Source organism: Aythya ferina, assembly GCF_964211825.1.
Source record: "Aythya ferina genome assembly, chromosome: 2".
In the NCBI taxonomy this organism is placed as follows: domain Eukaryota; kingdom Metazoa; phylum Chordata; class Aves; order Anseriformes; family Anatidae; genus Aythya; species Aythya ferina.
This window is the reverse complement of record NC_140297.1, coordinates 144,105,242-144,118,718: the sequence shown is the minus strand read 5'-3', so window position 1 is coordinate 144,118,718 and position 13,477 is coordinate 144,105,242. Positions and strand designations below refer to the sequence as shown.

Here is a 13,477-nt window from a genome sequence, read left to right as displayed (position 1 = left end):
CACTGGAGCAAGGAATGGAGCCTAGTGCTGAGAGTATCTTACAATGGAAGACAGAAATGTGTGACTTTATACCCCAGTGAATCCAAATTACTGTCTGGAAAATAAAATAGTTTCATTTGAAAGACATATCACTTCCCTATTGCATTTACTGCATCATGACATGTGCCTTTGGCATGGTCTCCCACAGTATTCTCCTGGAGAAGCTGGCAGCCCATGGCTTGGACATGTATACTCTTTGCTGGGTTAAAAACTGGCTGGACGTCTGGACCCAAAGAGTAGTGGTGAATGGACTGAAATCCAGCTGGTGACCAATCACCAGTGGTGTTCCTCAGGGGTTGGTGTTGGGGCCCATCCTGTTCAACATCTTTATTGATGATTTGGAAGAGGGAATTGAGGGCATCCTCACTAAGTTTGCAGATGACACCAAGCTGAGGGAAAGTGTCGATCTGCCGGAGGGTAGGAAGGCCCTGCAGTGGGACCTGGATGGGTTGGATCAATGGGCGGAGGGCAATGGGATGAGGTTCAACATGGCTAAGTGCCAAATCCTGCACTGTGGCCACAGCAAACTCATGCAATGCTAAAGGCTTGGGACAGAGTGGCTTGAAAGCTGTGCAGAGGAAAAGGATCTGGGTGTGTTGGTTGATGCTCACCTGAACATGAGCCAGCAGTGTGCCTGAGTGGCCAAGAAGGCCAACAGCATCCTGGTAGTGGGTGATATTGGTGGTAGGGGGATGGTTGAACCAGATGATCTTGGAGGTCTCTCATCCTTTACTGGATGCGTGGTGAAAATTAGTTACAAAGAATGAGGAAAAGGCTGAGGTGCTTCATGCCTTCTTTGCCTCAGTCTTTAGCGGCAATACCAGTTGTTCTCTGGATACTCAGTACCCTGAGCTGGTGGAAGGGGATGGGGAGCAGTACGTGGCCCTCACTATCCACGAGGAAATGGTTGGCGATCTGCTACAGCACTTGGATGTACACAAATCGATGGGGCCGGATGGGATCCACCCGAGGGTACTGAGAGAACTGGCAGAGGAGCTGGCCAAGCCGCTTTCCATCATTTATCAGCAGTCCTGGCTACTGGGGGAGGTCCCAGTCAACTGGCAGCTAGCAAACGTGACGCCCATCTACAAGAAGGGCCGGAGGCTAGACCCGGGGAACTATAGGCCTGTCAGTTTGACCTCAGTGCCAGGGAAGCTCATGGAACAGATTATCTTGAGAGTCATCACGCAGCACTTACAGGGCAACCAGGTGATCAGGCCCAGTCAGCATGGGTTTATGAAAGGCAGATCCTGCTTGACGAACCTGATCTCCTTCTATGATCTCCTTCTATGATAAAGTGACACGCTGGGTGGATGAGGGTGTCACATTTCTCAACACAAGTTGTTTCTCTCAGTACTGCTGAAGATAATTAAATCCTGAAGAGGAACATGATTTAAAATGCATTTGTCTCTTCATTGGTGTTACATTGCATGTACATTCGAAGCACTGCCCACAGTGCTACTTTATATGAATGCCTATATATATATATATTATAAATATAAATACTAAATCTACATTTGTAAATCATAAAACTTGCCTTAGATCAAATACTAGAAGACATATCACATATTAGATGCCTAGTCCAAGACTGTGAATTCTGAAATGTGGATTCTGAAGTGAATGCCTACAGTGTTGGGTATTAACAAATGACTTTGTAGCATCTGGTTAACTTCAAAAATTTGGCAAAAATGTGGCAACAAAAGAAATCAATGTGTATGTGCTCCTGTGATACTAAGGCTCAATATTGACTGAAATACCATTTGTGTTTGGAGTTTGAAACATCATCTTCAATCCTGTATAACAAGTAAATTCCATTATGGAAATTATTTTTCCTAGTTTTTGAGTAACCAATTTGCTCATACTTTGTCTTTTTGTCATTCATTCTTTCTAACAGCTGGTTCCAAAATATTGGTGAAGGATCCCAGACCAGCTTTGGGAACACCAAGTCCCAAACTAAGTGGTAAATACTTTCAAGTGTTTATAGTTTTAAACAATATTTTTGTAGAAAAGATAAACAGAATAAATTTGTGAGACTGCACTGCGTGGCTCAGAATTAATAAAGTTTTTAAGAGAGAATAAATTTTTTTTAAGAGAGAAGTTTCCTTAACTAAAATTAGCCTTTTAATTTATCCCTATTAAATGCCTACTGATATGAATAAAGATTTAAAAAGTATTTTTATAGGATAGGTTTCGGTAATTTCTTTTTTATTATGTTTTACTTACCTTCATAACTATGTTAATGATATATTGCTTGGTATGCATATTACTAGTTTTTTCATTTGGAAAATTTTTGTACAATCCCAAGTAATTGCAAATAAATTACATAAAGATCCATTTTCCTGAAACTGGGAAAATAAATTGCAGGCATAACAGGTAGCAGTATCAGATTGTTTGCACCATGCATTTTCCTTGCTTGTAGCTTACAGGCCCAGTATGCAGGTGTTATGTTTTTATGGGTTTACTTTTCAAAAAATGCCTGTATGTATACACAGATAAAACTCCAGGAAAGCTATATAGGGAAGACACCTTGTGTCTGTGGCCCATAAAATAAACAGTGAAGGAAAACTATCAGGTATTCCAGTGTGCCTCACTCTTGAATTTTGGGACACCCTGAGAGAAAAAGGAGCAAGTGTTCCTGTGTGCTTATTTGACGTGAGATGCCAGTGTACACACTAACATAGAACTTTAATTTAAATAAGAGTAACTCCAAATGATGTGAGTATGCGGATTTTTGATGATTTATTATAAGGCTAATTTTGATATATTGTCTTTGGAAAGTGTAGTAAAGACATTCTAAGGAACCTTCAATTTCATTTTTTAAATGGTATCTCATATCTCATGTCAAGACTTTGAAAATTTGCATATATCTGTATTGATGTATAGGTAACATATTACTTTTGAACAATACTATTACTTAAATGAATCATTTTACAGTGGGCTAATGACAAAGTGTTTAAGGCCAGTCTGGATGGGGCTTTGAGCAACCTGTTCTACTGGAAGGTGTCCCAGCCTGTGGCGGGGAGGTTGGAACTAGATGGTCTTTAAGGTCCTTTCCAACCCAAACTATTTTATGATTCTATGATTCTAAAAGGAGAGAGGGTAAAGTAGAGAAAATGCTAATATTTATTGTATATTTTATTGGATGATTGACTTCATAAGTGCTAAATATTAAAATATGTATTGAAATATGTTTGATGTCTGTATAGTTCCTGATGATGTTTTTGCCCAAAATTATATATGGAAAGGCTCTTACAACTACAAAAGCAAGAAACAGCCCATGACTTTGACAGTCACCAGTTTCAATGCAACTTCAGGAAGAGTAAATGCAACACTTACAAACAGCAATATGGAATTGCTGCTTTCAGGTATGGGATAAGAAATATTAATTTCAGTTAATGTTTTCTGTTTTATATGTATTGGTTCCCTCTAACTTAATTCATAATGCTTAAGTTTTTAACATCTGCTGAAAACTGTCTTGTCTTATCAAAATTTTAATTCTAGTTCAGTTCTTTTTCAGAAGAAGGGATTATTCTACCTTTTCCTTCTCTTTTCCCAGCTTTGTATTATATTTGTAGTTAATAGGAATGAGGAGTAGAAGAATTCTAATCCACTAATTCATCTTAATTCACATTATTCTTCCTTAGTTGTTATAAGTAATCTTAAATTACTATTCGTTAAATTTTATTAATTCTTAAATGGCTTAAATGAATTTTTCCTACAACAGCTTATTATTGACTTATAAGCAACATGTTGACTCGGCAAGGCAGAGATAATTAAAGAACATGGAGAACAAAGAGAGATTATAGTTTTTTTTAGACTGGCTGATATAGTTGAAAAAAAGTTGCTACCCATCTTGCTGTGGTTTCAGAAGAATCCCTTGACCACAATATTTGTTTATGGTATGGTATGACATTTCTGCTGTGGTTAGGTTGGCACAACAATATGTGCAGCTCTCTGCATTGTGAACCATCATCAGAAACCACAGATATGGCTTGACAAGCAAGCAAACATGAAGACTGTAAAAATGTTTGGATTTGTTTTGTTTTTCTAACTCTGTCAGTTCCTTGATTGAGACATCTCAGCCACACAGACAGTGGACCTGACACATCACAGGAGTAGCAAGCTACAAAACAGGGATGTGAATAAGCATAACAGACTATTGGTATTAAAAATATATTTTTAAAAGTGTCCTAAAATAATTTCTGATTGTTAACCATGTTTGTCTTGACTGTCTTTGTGAATTTAATCTTTAATATGATGTCTGTTTAAGTTCTACAATGTAATTTCCATAAGGGTATTAGTTGCCCATTTGTACTCTCTATACAAGCAATGCATAGTTCATTGGGTAATTAATTTATCCCTATTTTATATGTAGAAAACTGAGAGTGTATATATTGAAAGAGTGTCTTAGGGTCAGGGAAGCAGGGATGGAATAAAAAGACATTGAGATGCCAAGAAGTTGTTTTATATTTGACTTGAGGTTTTCCAGAAAGAAAAGTAATTCTCTCCTCCCGCAGCTCTCACTTTTGTTTGTTTGTTTGTTTGTTTTTATTCTAGCATTTGTTGCCTTTTTTTTTTTTAATTTTAATTTTTATTTTTATTTTGACACCCGTGCTTACTGTGATTATAGTATACATGTCTATTACAGGTTGAAAATGGGCATGTTCATTTGATCAGGTCAGTGTGAGTGAAAATAGCAATGCTATTATAGGGATTAAGAGAAGAGAAAGGTACAGCTTTTACCTATTGATTTAGCTCAGATAAAACACTCTCTTGTACACTGGAAAACAAGTTGCCAGCACTGAAGAAGTACATCAGCCTTTCACTGAGAAATGCTTGTGAATCCATCGTTGTTAGTCAGCAGAGGACAGAGGTGCCTTTGTCTTTGGAAAAAAAAAATCTCTATATTCTTGCTTGAGTGTACAAAACTAATGTTTGTGACACTGTACACTCATTAAAGACCTCAGCCTCATGCAAACATTTCCTAATGTATGTTTATGCAATTCGTGCACAGTAGATGGGATTGATTTTTCCCCCCCCCGAGTTCAAAGAAATATCTAGATGCACACTGTCCAAGCTCTGAAGTGACCAAGCACTATGTGATGTTAATGCAGTCCTGAAAACATGAGAGTAAACCCTATGTTATCAAGGCATATTAATTTGAGTTCTGTGTAATGTTAACACAAAAGTATTCTTTTTAGCTCATACTTCTTATAGGGTAAGCACCTATCCTTAATGCGGAGAGCACTTTTGTTCTGTGATTTTAGGCATGGAAATGAGAAACATGAATTAGCAATCTTATTGCCCACTCTCTTACTGATGCTTCTGAATAGAGCTAGGAAATCTGCATCTTAAGCAGAAATGAACATTTGAGGTTCCCATCTCTTGCCATAGTCTATAGTAAGAGCCTTGAGTGAGTAAGTCCTAACATAGAGGACAGAGTAAAATGTCTTTTCTTAGCTGGGATATGTCTGGGCATACGATGTCTTTCCATTTTATGTATTTTTTTACTTTCTCAGATTAGCTGTCAGTAAGACAGATGTGTCCATTTTTAAAATCATTTTTGCTCCTCTGGAATTCAGTTTGATGCAATTACAACACAACCATTTTATTCTGATCACATATACAAAACTTGATATTCTAGTTGGAAAACTGTGCTATCTCTCTTCTTTTTTCTAGTACTGCAATATTAAGCAATTCAGATGTGCCAGAATTTCTTCCTTCCTCCTATATGCAAGTCTTGTCATTGTGTGGAAGAAATTGTGTTTTAACACTGATGAGAACCATTTTTATGAAATATTTTCAACTTCAGAATTTTTTAATTCAGCTTTCGGGAAAGCTCTTAGATATGTATATTCCTATATCACCTTCTTTACCTGATAGATAAATTACACATCTTGAAAGTGGTACGCTCAGTTCAAATACATTCTGCCTTATTCACAATAGTATTTTTCATCTCATATCAAACTACTGTCAAGGCTTGTTCTGTCTAAGGCATGTTTTGTTACCATAATTGTTAAGTAACAGCCGTGTGTATAGGGAATTCCCTTCTGTCCTCTCTAAAGACTAAAATCAGTTCCTATTGAAATTCTATGGTAATAATTAAAACAAAAAGTCACAAAATAATATATGTTGTTAAAATAAAATGTTGGTGAAAATGCTACTTGTTCTTCCTGTTTTCCTATTTAAGGCAAGAAATTATATGCTTATTCTTAAAGATGAGGTAATTTCTCTACTCAACGCAAATATGAATTTTAAAACGTCTATTCTACAGGAGTCTACAAAAGCCAGGAAGCTCGGCTAATGCTCCACATATATCTCATTAAAGCACCCTCCCATACATCCGTGAGCAAGCTGAAAGAAGAAAAATGGGCTATGGATGGTTTTGTGAGTATATTTCTGCTACAAAAGAAAGTGAGAGAGCAAGTTTTTTATTTGAAATCACACTGACATTCTGCACCAAAAAAATGCTGAGGCATGCCAAGTGGGGGTAGGACAAGTGGCAATGGCTGCAAGTTAGAGCACAGGAAGTTCCACACTGACATGCGAAAGAACTTCACAGTGAGGGTGATGGAGCATTGGAACAGGCTGCCCAGGGAGGTTGTGGAGTCTCCTTCTATGGAGATATTCAAGGCCTGTCTGGATGCCTACCTGGGCAGCCTGCTCTGAGGAACCTGCTTTGGCAGGGGGGTTGGACCCGATGATCTTTCAAGGTCCATTCCAACCCCTACAGTTCTGTGATTCTGTGATTCTGTGAATGATTGTTTTGTTTGTTTTTGTTTTTATTTTGATCTTGGAAAAGCTCAAACAGATTGCTTTACCCTGAAGTTAGAAATTCACCTGAGAAATGCATTCTTTTCTTCAGTGAAAGCATAGCTTCGGGTCATTGGTAAAGACACGCTTGTTGCCTTGAGAAAGGGAAACTTAAGGGAAAATCTTGAAGGAAAATGCCTTGGGACCACTGAATTTAAACCTAGTAACTATCCTGGGAAGGAAGTACCTATAAATTAGAATAAAATGTATTATTTTAAAATGTACTTAACCCTCATAAGGTTAATAATTCATAGGATCATAACTCTTTCCTCCCTTCCCCAAGTGATTATGCTAGCATATTTTGGTTTTGTTCCAGAGCCTTCTTCAATATTCTTCTGGTCTACAAGTGTATAATAATGTAGTTATTGAGATGAGCATTAAGTAATAACAAAGCAACTAACTGTCAACTGAAGGCAAAGTCTTTTCTATGTACTTTTAAAGTGATTATTATTGAATACTTGCATCCTTAGGGATTACCTGTGATACAATTTTTGCTTTGTACTTCCTAAGAAATCAGATAATTTAAAAGTATGTAAGATACCTAGAACTACCAGCATCTTGAATTGCCAGAAATATATATTTTTTGGTTTTCTGGTTGGTTGGTTTTACAAAACAAAAGTTAGAGGTAATACAAAACAGTAGAGATCACCATAAGCCAGCATGCTTTAAGCTGTACCCATAACAGCTGTGTCTTTCCTTTTAAATTTCATTAATTTCCTAGAAAAAAAAAAAAAAAAAAAAAGAAAAAAAAAGTGTGTTTTAATGGGGAATAACAGCTACCGGTCAAACATATTAAGATATTTCTTTTTCCAAACAGACTCTTGTAACATTTTTTTCCACATTTAGTTCAGAGTACTTTTTGTTTGCAGGTTTCTGCTGAACCTGATGGAGCTACATATGTTTTTCAAGGGTTCATCCAGGGTAAAGACTATGGGCAATTTGGACTTCAAAGATTAGGTATTCAGACAATTTCGTCATTGTCATTTCACTGTTCAATATTCAATATTCAGTTTTATTACACCCAGTAACTTAAGGGCATCTGCAGGATGTTAACATTATTGACATGATATAGAATGTTTAGATATTCATATCTTAAAATCACATTTAAGTAGAACTTACAAAGAGTGTTATGTCAGAAGTTATAAGGAGTTATAGGTTTCTTGCAATGTACTGCTTAATTTAGCTATGCATTTGTAATTCCTTGAGCAATATTTTTCTAAGAATATAAAATGCATTCAGTTTCACATATAACTATTTTGAAAGCCCAAGTTATAGAATGCTCTGATAAACAGTCCTCTTATTCATGGTGCTTAAGTGGCATTACACCTAAATATTGCACCTAAATATTAGAGTGAAAGTGCTAAATATTTTTAAAGTAAATCTTTATGTTGCTTATAAGAAGACCAAAATCTTACTGATTTATTTCCTAAAAATCAACTTCTTGATTCTGCAGGTTCACTTCTACACGAAAGAAAGTCTTTATTTTATTTATTTATTTATTTGAAGATGACAGCTCTGATAACTGGAAATATTTTAAAATGAAGAATTTCATTTACTTTTCTGATATTGTGTACAACTATGATATTTCTCCTGCAATCCCCAATTTTCATTTTGTTAATGCTGAATTCTTGAATGATAAAATACTAGCATTGACCATGGTTAATCAGGTCAATAATCAACAAAATGAGAGAGTCAACAGTCTCTCTTTGAAGTTAGGGATGGATTTACAATCAGTGAACAGATTTTGTTTATCATGTTTACCACTTCATTATTTTATGCAAAGAAACACGATTTTTCTATGACAAAATGCTTTTGTCACTGTTCCCAGACAATTTTCCTCACAATATGTAATTCATTGTTCTGTATTTAGCATATTGGTAATCTGTTGGGCTTTTCATTTGTTTTGTTTTGATAATTTCTAGATATTGCCTTGTGAGATCTAGAAAGAAAATACTAACTTAACAATGCAATTCTTACAATGTCTAATTCAAAGCTTAAAGCTTAATGTTGAAGCTGCATTGGTATTCCCTTTTCCCATATTAAAAAAGTGTGTATTTTGGTTTTGTAGATAATCTAGTAGTTTATATGTTCCTCAACCATGCAGCAGATCATATTCTTATTTTTTTCATCAATATGTGGCTTTAGCTCTTCACAGTTTTTTCTACCTGTTTCACTTTGTGTATCAAAAGCAACAGCCAATGAAATCAGTATGATGAATTTTCGTTTTGCCTCTTCAGGTGATTTACCCTTTCCTCTTAATCATGTTTGCTATTTATACATGCAGTACTTATTCTTCGTAATATATACAAATGTAATCAATAATATAATCAATCTAATGTATGGGTTACTCTACATTTGACTTTTTGTAGCACAGTACATTAATGTGTAGTAATAACACCAAAAACTTGACTGTCATACAGAATTATGTAGTAAGGTAATTAATATCCCAGAGTACTTGTATTGTTCTCTTTACATTTTGCATGTCATTATTAATTGTATATGGTATTCTCCACTATATTTGCTTTCCAGGTGGTCTCAGCATACAGCTGTATGTATAGAGCTGAACATATTATGATGACACAATCACAAGATGTTATTTGAATTATGAAGTTTATGAAGTAGTAGGTGTCAGGAAAAAAAAAAAAAACACACAGATATATGACTTGTTTTTTCTTATTATTCCTGTTAGGTCTTAACGTGTCTGAGGGTTCAAATTCTTCCAATCAACCACATGGTACAAATAGTAGTTCAGTGGCCATTGCTATCCTTGTGCCTTTCTTTGCCCTTATATTTGCTGGATTTGGCTTTTATCTTTATAAACAAAGGTAAGTATAAGCTATGTAAATAAAATTTCTGTATTACTTTGTTTTTTATCACCTTCGATCTTTTAAGTGTAAATAAAGAGTTGAGCAAAACCACAGACTGTTTGCAAAATATGCATGTAGACATTCCTTCCTACCACATTTTAGATCTGACATGACTGAGATATCAGGTTATTGTACCATGCAGTAACTTCATTCATACTTATTTAAATTAGAAAATCATGGATGCTGTTAATTATTGGCATATGGGAAATAATGTAAGGAATAGGCTTTGTGTGTGTTTACAGTAGATTGCCTGGCCTGTATTTTGTTTTGACATGTGACAGAATTGTGAATCATAGCCTGAATAATTTATTTTAATGCCTACACTGGCTTATGAGCATATGCAAGTACTATGCCAGTGAGAAGTTTCGTTATGGAACTGTTTCTGCATCTAAAATCATTAGTTCATATCTAATTATGTTATATAGCCATAATAGTCATCTCAGTTTTATTAGTCTACATTCAAATGTTGTTCATGATATTGAAACCAGTTCCAATCCAATCCAACACAATCCAATCCAATTATTTGGACTTGGTTTCAATTACTCTTTTCCTGTAGCAATACAGCATTAGGTGACTAAAGAAAATTTCATCACTTTAATAACAAGTCAATTTGTTGCCTATTAATTGAGAAAAATAGTTATTTACTACTGTTTGCCTGAAAATAATCATTGTAATATATACTGCATTATTTTAAAACGTGTAACATAAATTTCATATGGTACCATTTGATTTTGAACTGCTTCAGATTGTGAAGGAATGTAGATGCCTAAGAATTTTTTTATACATTTGCTATTAATAATATGCTATAATCACTTGTCTTTCCTATTTATATCAATGGTTTACAATACAGTGTGCATTTTGCATAACAATATATATCACATTTTCAGAGGATTAAACTTTAATATTTTGAGAGTTTTAATAAGAAATAAAATGTTTCAGTTATAAATTGGCTTTCAATAAACTTCTTGAGTCTCCAGAAGGAAAAAAAAAAAGGATATCTCAGTCATCTGGATCATGAATTAGTGCATATTTACAAGACTTGGTTGTACTCTTAATGATTTATCATATGATCATCCAAGGAGAAATATCTACCTCTTCTTGGGTTGTTAACTTAGCTTTCAAATGAGCACAATTTCAAATGAATCATAAATATCTTATATTTTGATTAAAGAGAGTACTAGTTCTTAGGAAACATACTGTAAAAAAAAAATAATAAATTGTAATACATTATATCTATCTCCCCTAATTGGAACTGGGAGATAAATTCTGTACAAATTTTTAAGTCATGCCATGTCAGTATGGAATACTGCAGTTAGACTGAATAGTCTGTCTTTCTTCAACAGGACTGCACCTAAAACACAGTATACAGGATGCTCTGTACATGAAAATAATAATGGACAAGCTGCTTTTGAAAACCCTATGTATGACACAAATGCAAAATCTGTGGAAGGAAAAGCGGTACGATTTGACCCCAACTTGAACACTGTTTGCACAATGGTATAATGCGGTAATGATATGTTTTCAAAGTTTGGAATTTGAAACACAACACAGTGCACACACAGTTCACTGATTTAAAAAAATATTTAAATTAAAGCACACTTTTCAGGATATAGTGGGTCACCTTTTCCTGAGGATGATAGACAAGAATTGGTTGTGATTATTTTGTTTTGATTTTGTTTTTCATAAACTGGATCAGAAATCTTCATGTTTACCATGGAGAGTTTTACAAAAAAACCCTGCTGCACTCCATGAGTGCTAACTCACAGTTTATTTGCTTTTTTAAAAAAGGAGGTTATTCTAAAACATAAAATGTATTTGCATATATTGGAGGAGCATCCACTATCAGTACTTCTGTGCTTTATAAAAATATAATAGAGGGACTGGGTTAAAAAAAGATATAGGTAGAAAATAAGAGCTATACTTACAGGAGACAATAGGTCACTGACCTCTCTTTAACAGTCATATGCTACATGTTTCTCATGAGTTTGTACCATTTTTTTCATTTATTCAGTCCATTTAGCAATTAATTTCTCTCAGAACAGTTTTTGTTTAACACCAGGAAGTAGCATTTGGAAATCAGCAAGTACAACTTACTCTTATTACATCATGGAAGAAAAACAAAAATTTCAGATTCTTATTTAATGATTTTTTTTCCGTGCTTCACATCATTCCTTTTCATGTTCCAAGTCAAACTCCTTTTCTGTTTCCACTGACAACACCCAGAAATATAATGGATGTAAATCTGTTTCTACATTCCTTTTGTCAATCATACAATTAATTAGACATAATTTCCAATCAAGTAGCTAAGATGAACTGAGCTTTGTCATGTGTCACTGTTGATCATTGAAAAGAGTGACCATTTAACCATATTTTCAATGTCAAAACATAATTTAATGATGTTTCCAGTTCAAAAGTGCTTTTTACAGTAACATTAGGAATCAAATCCATATATCAAAATTGCAGGAGTTCATTTGTCATTTAATCTAGACTGTATCACATCAGTTTATTCTTTCAGCATTTTGTCAGAATGCATGCACAGAGCATGGTAAAATCCCATTGAAGTTGAAGGGATTCTAACAGACTTCAGTGAACTTTGGATCAAACCTACAAGACAGGAGGCAATTACAATTTGGAAATACTGTGTTTTCATATATATTTCACGTCCATATTTTATGGAAACAAATCCTTACAGTTAATGGTTTAAAATTGAATTTATTACCATAGTGCAATGAAAATAAAAGTATTAAATATATATACATATATATAAAGCCATGATTTTATTAGGGACAATCCATTCGTTTTAGAGACAATTCAGACTCTACAGCCCTCAAAATCAAGTTTTAGACATTCCAAACCCACTTCCAAGGAAATCTAGTTTTCAGTTTTACAGTTATTTCATAAAAGAATTATTCAGTGGCAATTCAGTAATTTATTTGATGTAGGTCATTGTCTTCCGTTTATAGCATGACTCACAAATGCTGTGTGTTAGCCAGTGTAAATTATCTGTTTTTGTCCCTTTCAGACATTAATAATTCTGTGAAAATCTAAACTTTTTATTACCGTAATAGAGAGTGCCTACCAAAAATCATTGTACCCAGGATTGCTGCTTGGATTTCTACAATGTTTGATGAATTTCTTATAAACCATTTTACAACATTTTGTTTGAATATTCATACAACTCTGTCAAACTGTATTCTACTAAAAGGATGCTGTTTTATATTTTATACCATTGGTTGTTATTTATTCTTGTTTATTCAAATGACTGCAATAACTATAATTCATTCATTAATGTTAAGGTTAATACATTTGAGATTGTTTAAAATGTTTCTTCTGCAACTGGCTACTCCTCTTATATTAATGCATACACTTTTGTAAAGAAGTATATTTTTATGAAAAAAAAAAGGATTTGTAAAAGTATGATGTAAATTTTCAGTGCAATGTAAACAAAATAAAAATGGACAATTGCTTTTTTTAACTATGTTTCTTCTTTGGAAGTTGCGTTTTAAACTCATTTCAGGTGTGAAGACTAGAAAATAACAAAATTAATAACTTGGTATTTTTGTGGGTCTTAAAATCATCTTAAATTCTTTTTGTTTTCTTTTTTTCCTAAATCTTCATGTGAATTTTAGGTGAAGTGGTAAGCCCTAGATTACCTTCACAAAAAAGCAATGAGTGTAATGTATAAATTTATTTACTAAAATTAATTTTCTATTTAACTTGAAGGAGATCCCCCCAAAAAACATAAAAGGCTTGTACTT

General features: G+C 34.2%; 1 protein-coding gene across 4 annotated transcripts in view; it reads left to right on the top strand.

The window, feature by feature from the left end:
• The window catches only part of CSMD3 (CUB and Sushi multiple domains 3), a 684,493-nt gene extending 671,327 nt beyond the window's left edge, over positions 1-13,166 (top strand). For all 4 annotated transcript variants that reach the window (XM_084509891.1, XM_084509890.1, XM_084509889.1 and 1 more), the window contains 6 exons: positions 1,934-1,999; positions 3,246-3,404; positions 6,314-6,426; positions 7,722-7,809; positions 9,542-9,677; positions 11,063-13,166. In XM_084509891.1, the coding sequence (XP_084366017.1) occupies positions 1,934-1,999; positions 3,246-3,404; positions 6,314-6,426; positions 7,722-7,809; positions 9,542-9,677; positions 11,063-11,222 (722 nt within the window). In that variant the 3' untranslated portion in view covers positions 11,223-13,166. The remainder of the gene's footprint in view (positions 1-1,933; positions 2,000-3,245; positions 3,405-6,313; positions 6,427-7,721; positions 7,810-9,541; positions 9,678-11,062) is intronic.
• The last annotated feature ends 311 nt before the right edge of the window (positions 13,167-13,477 follow it).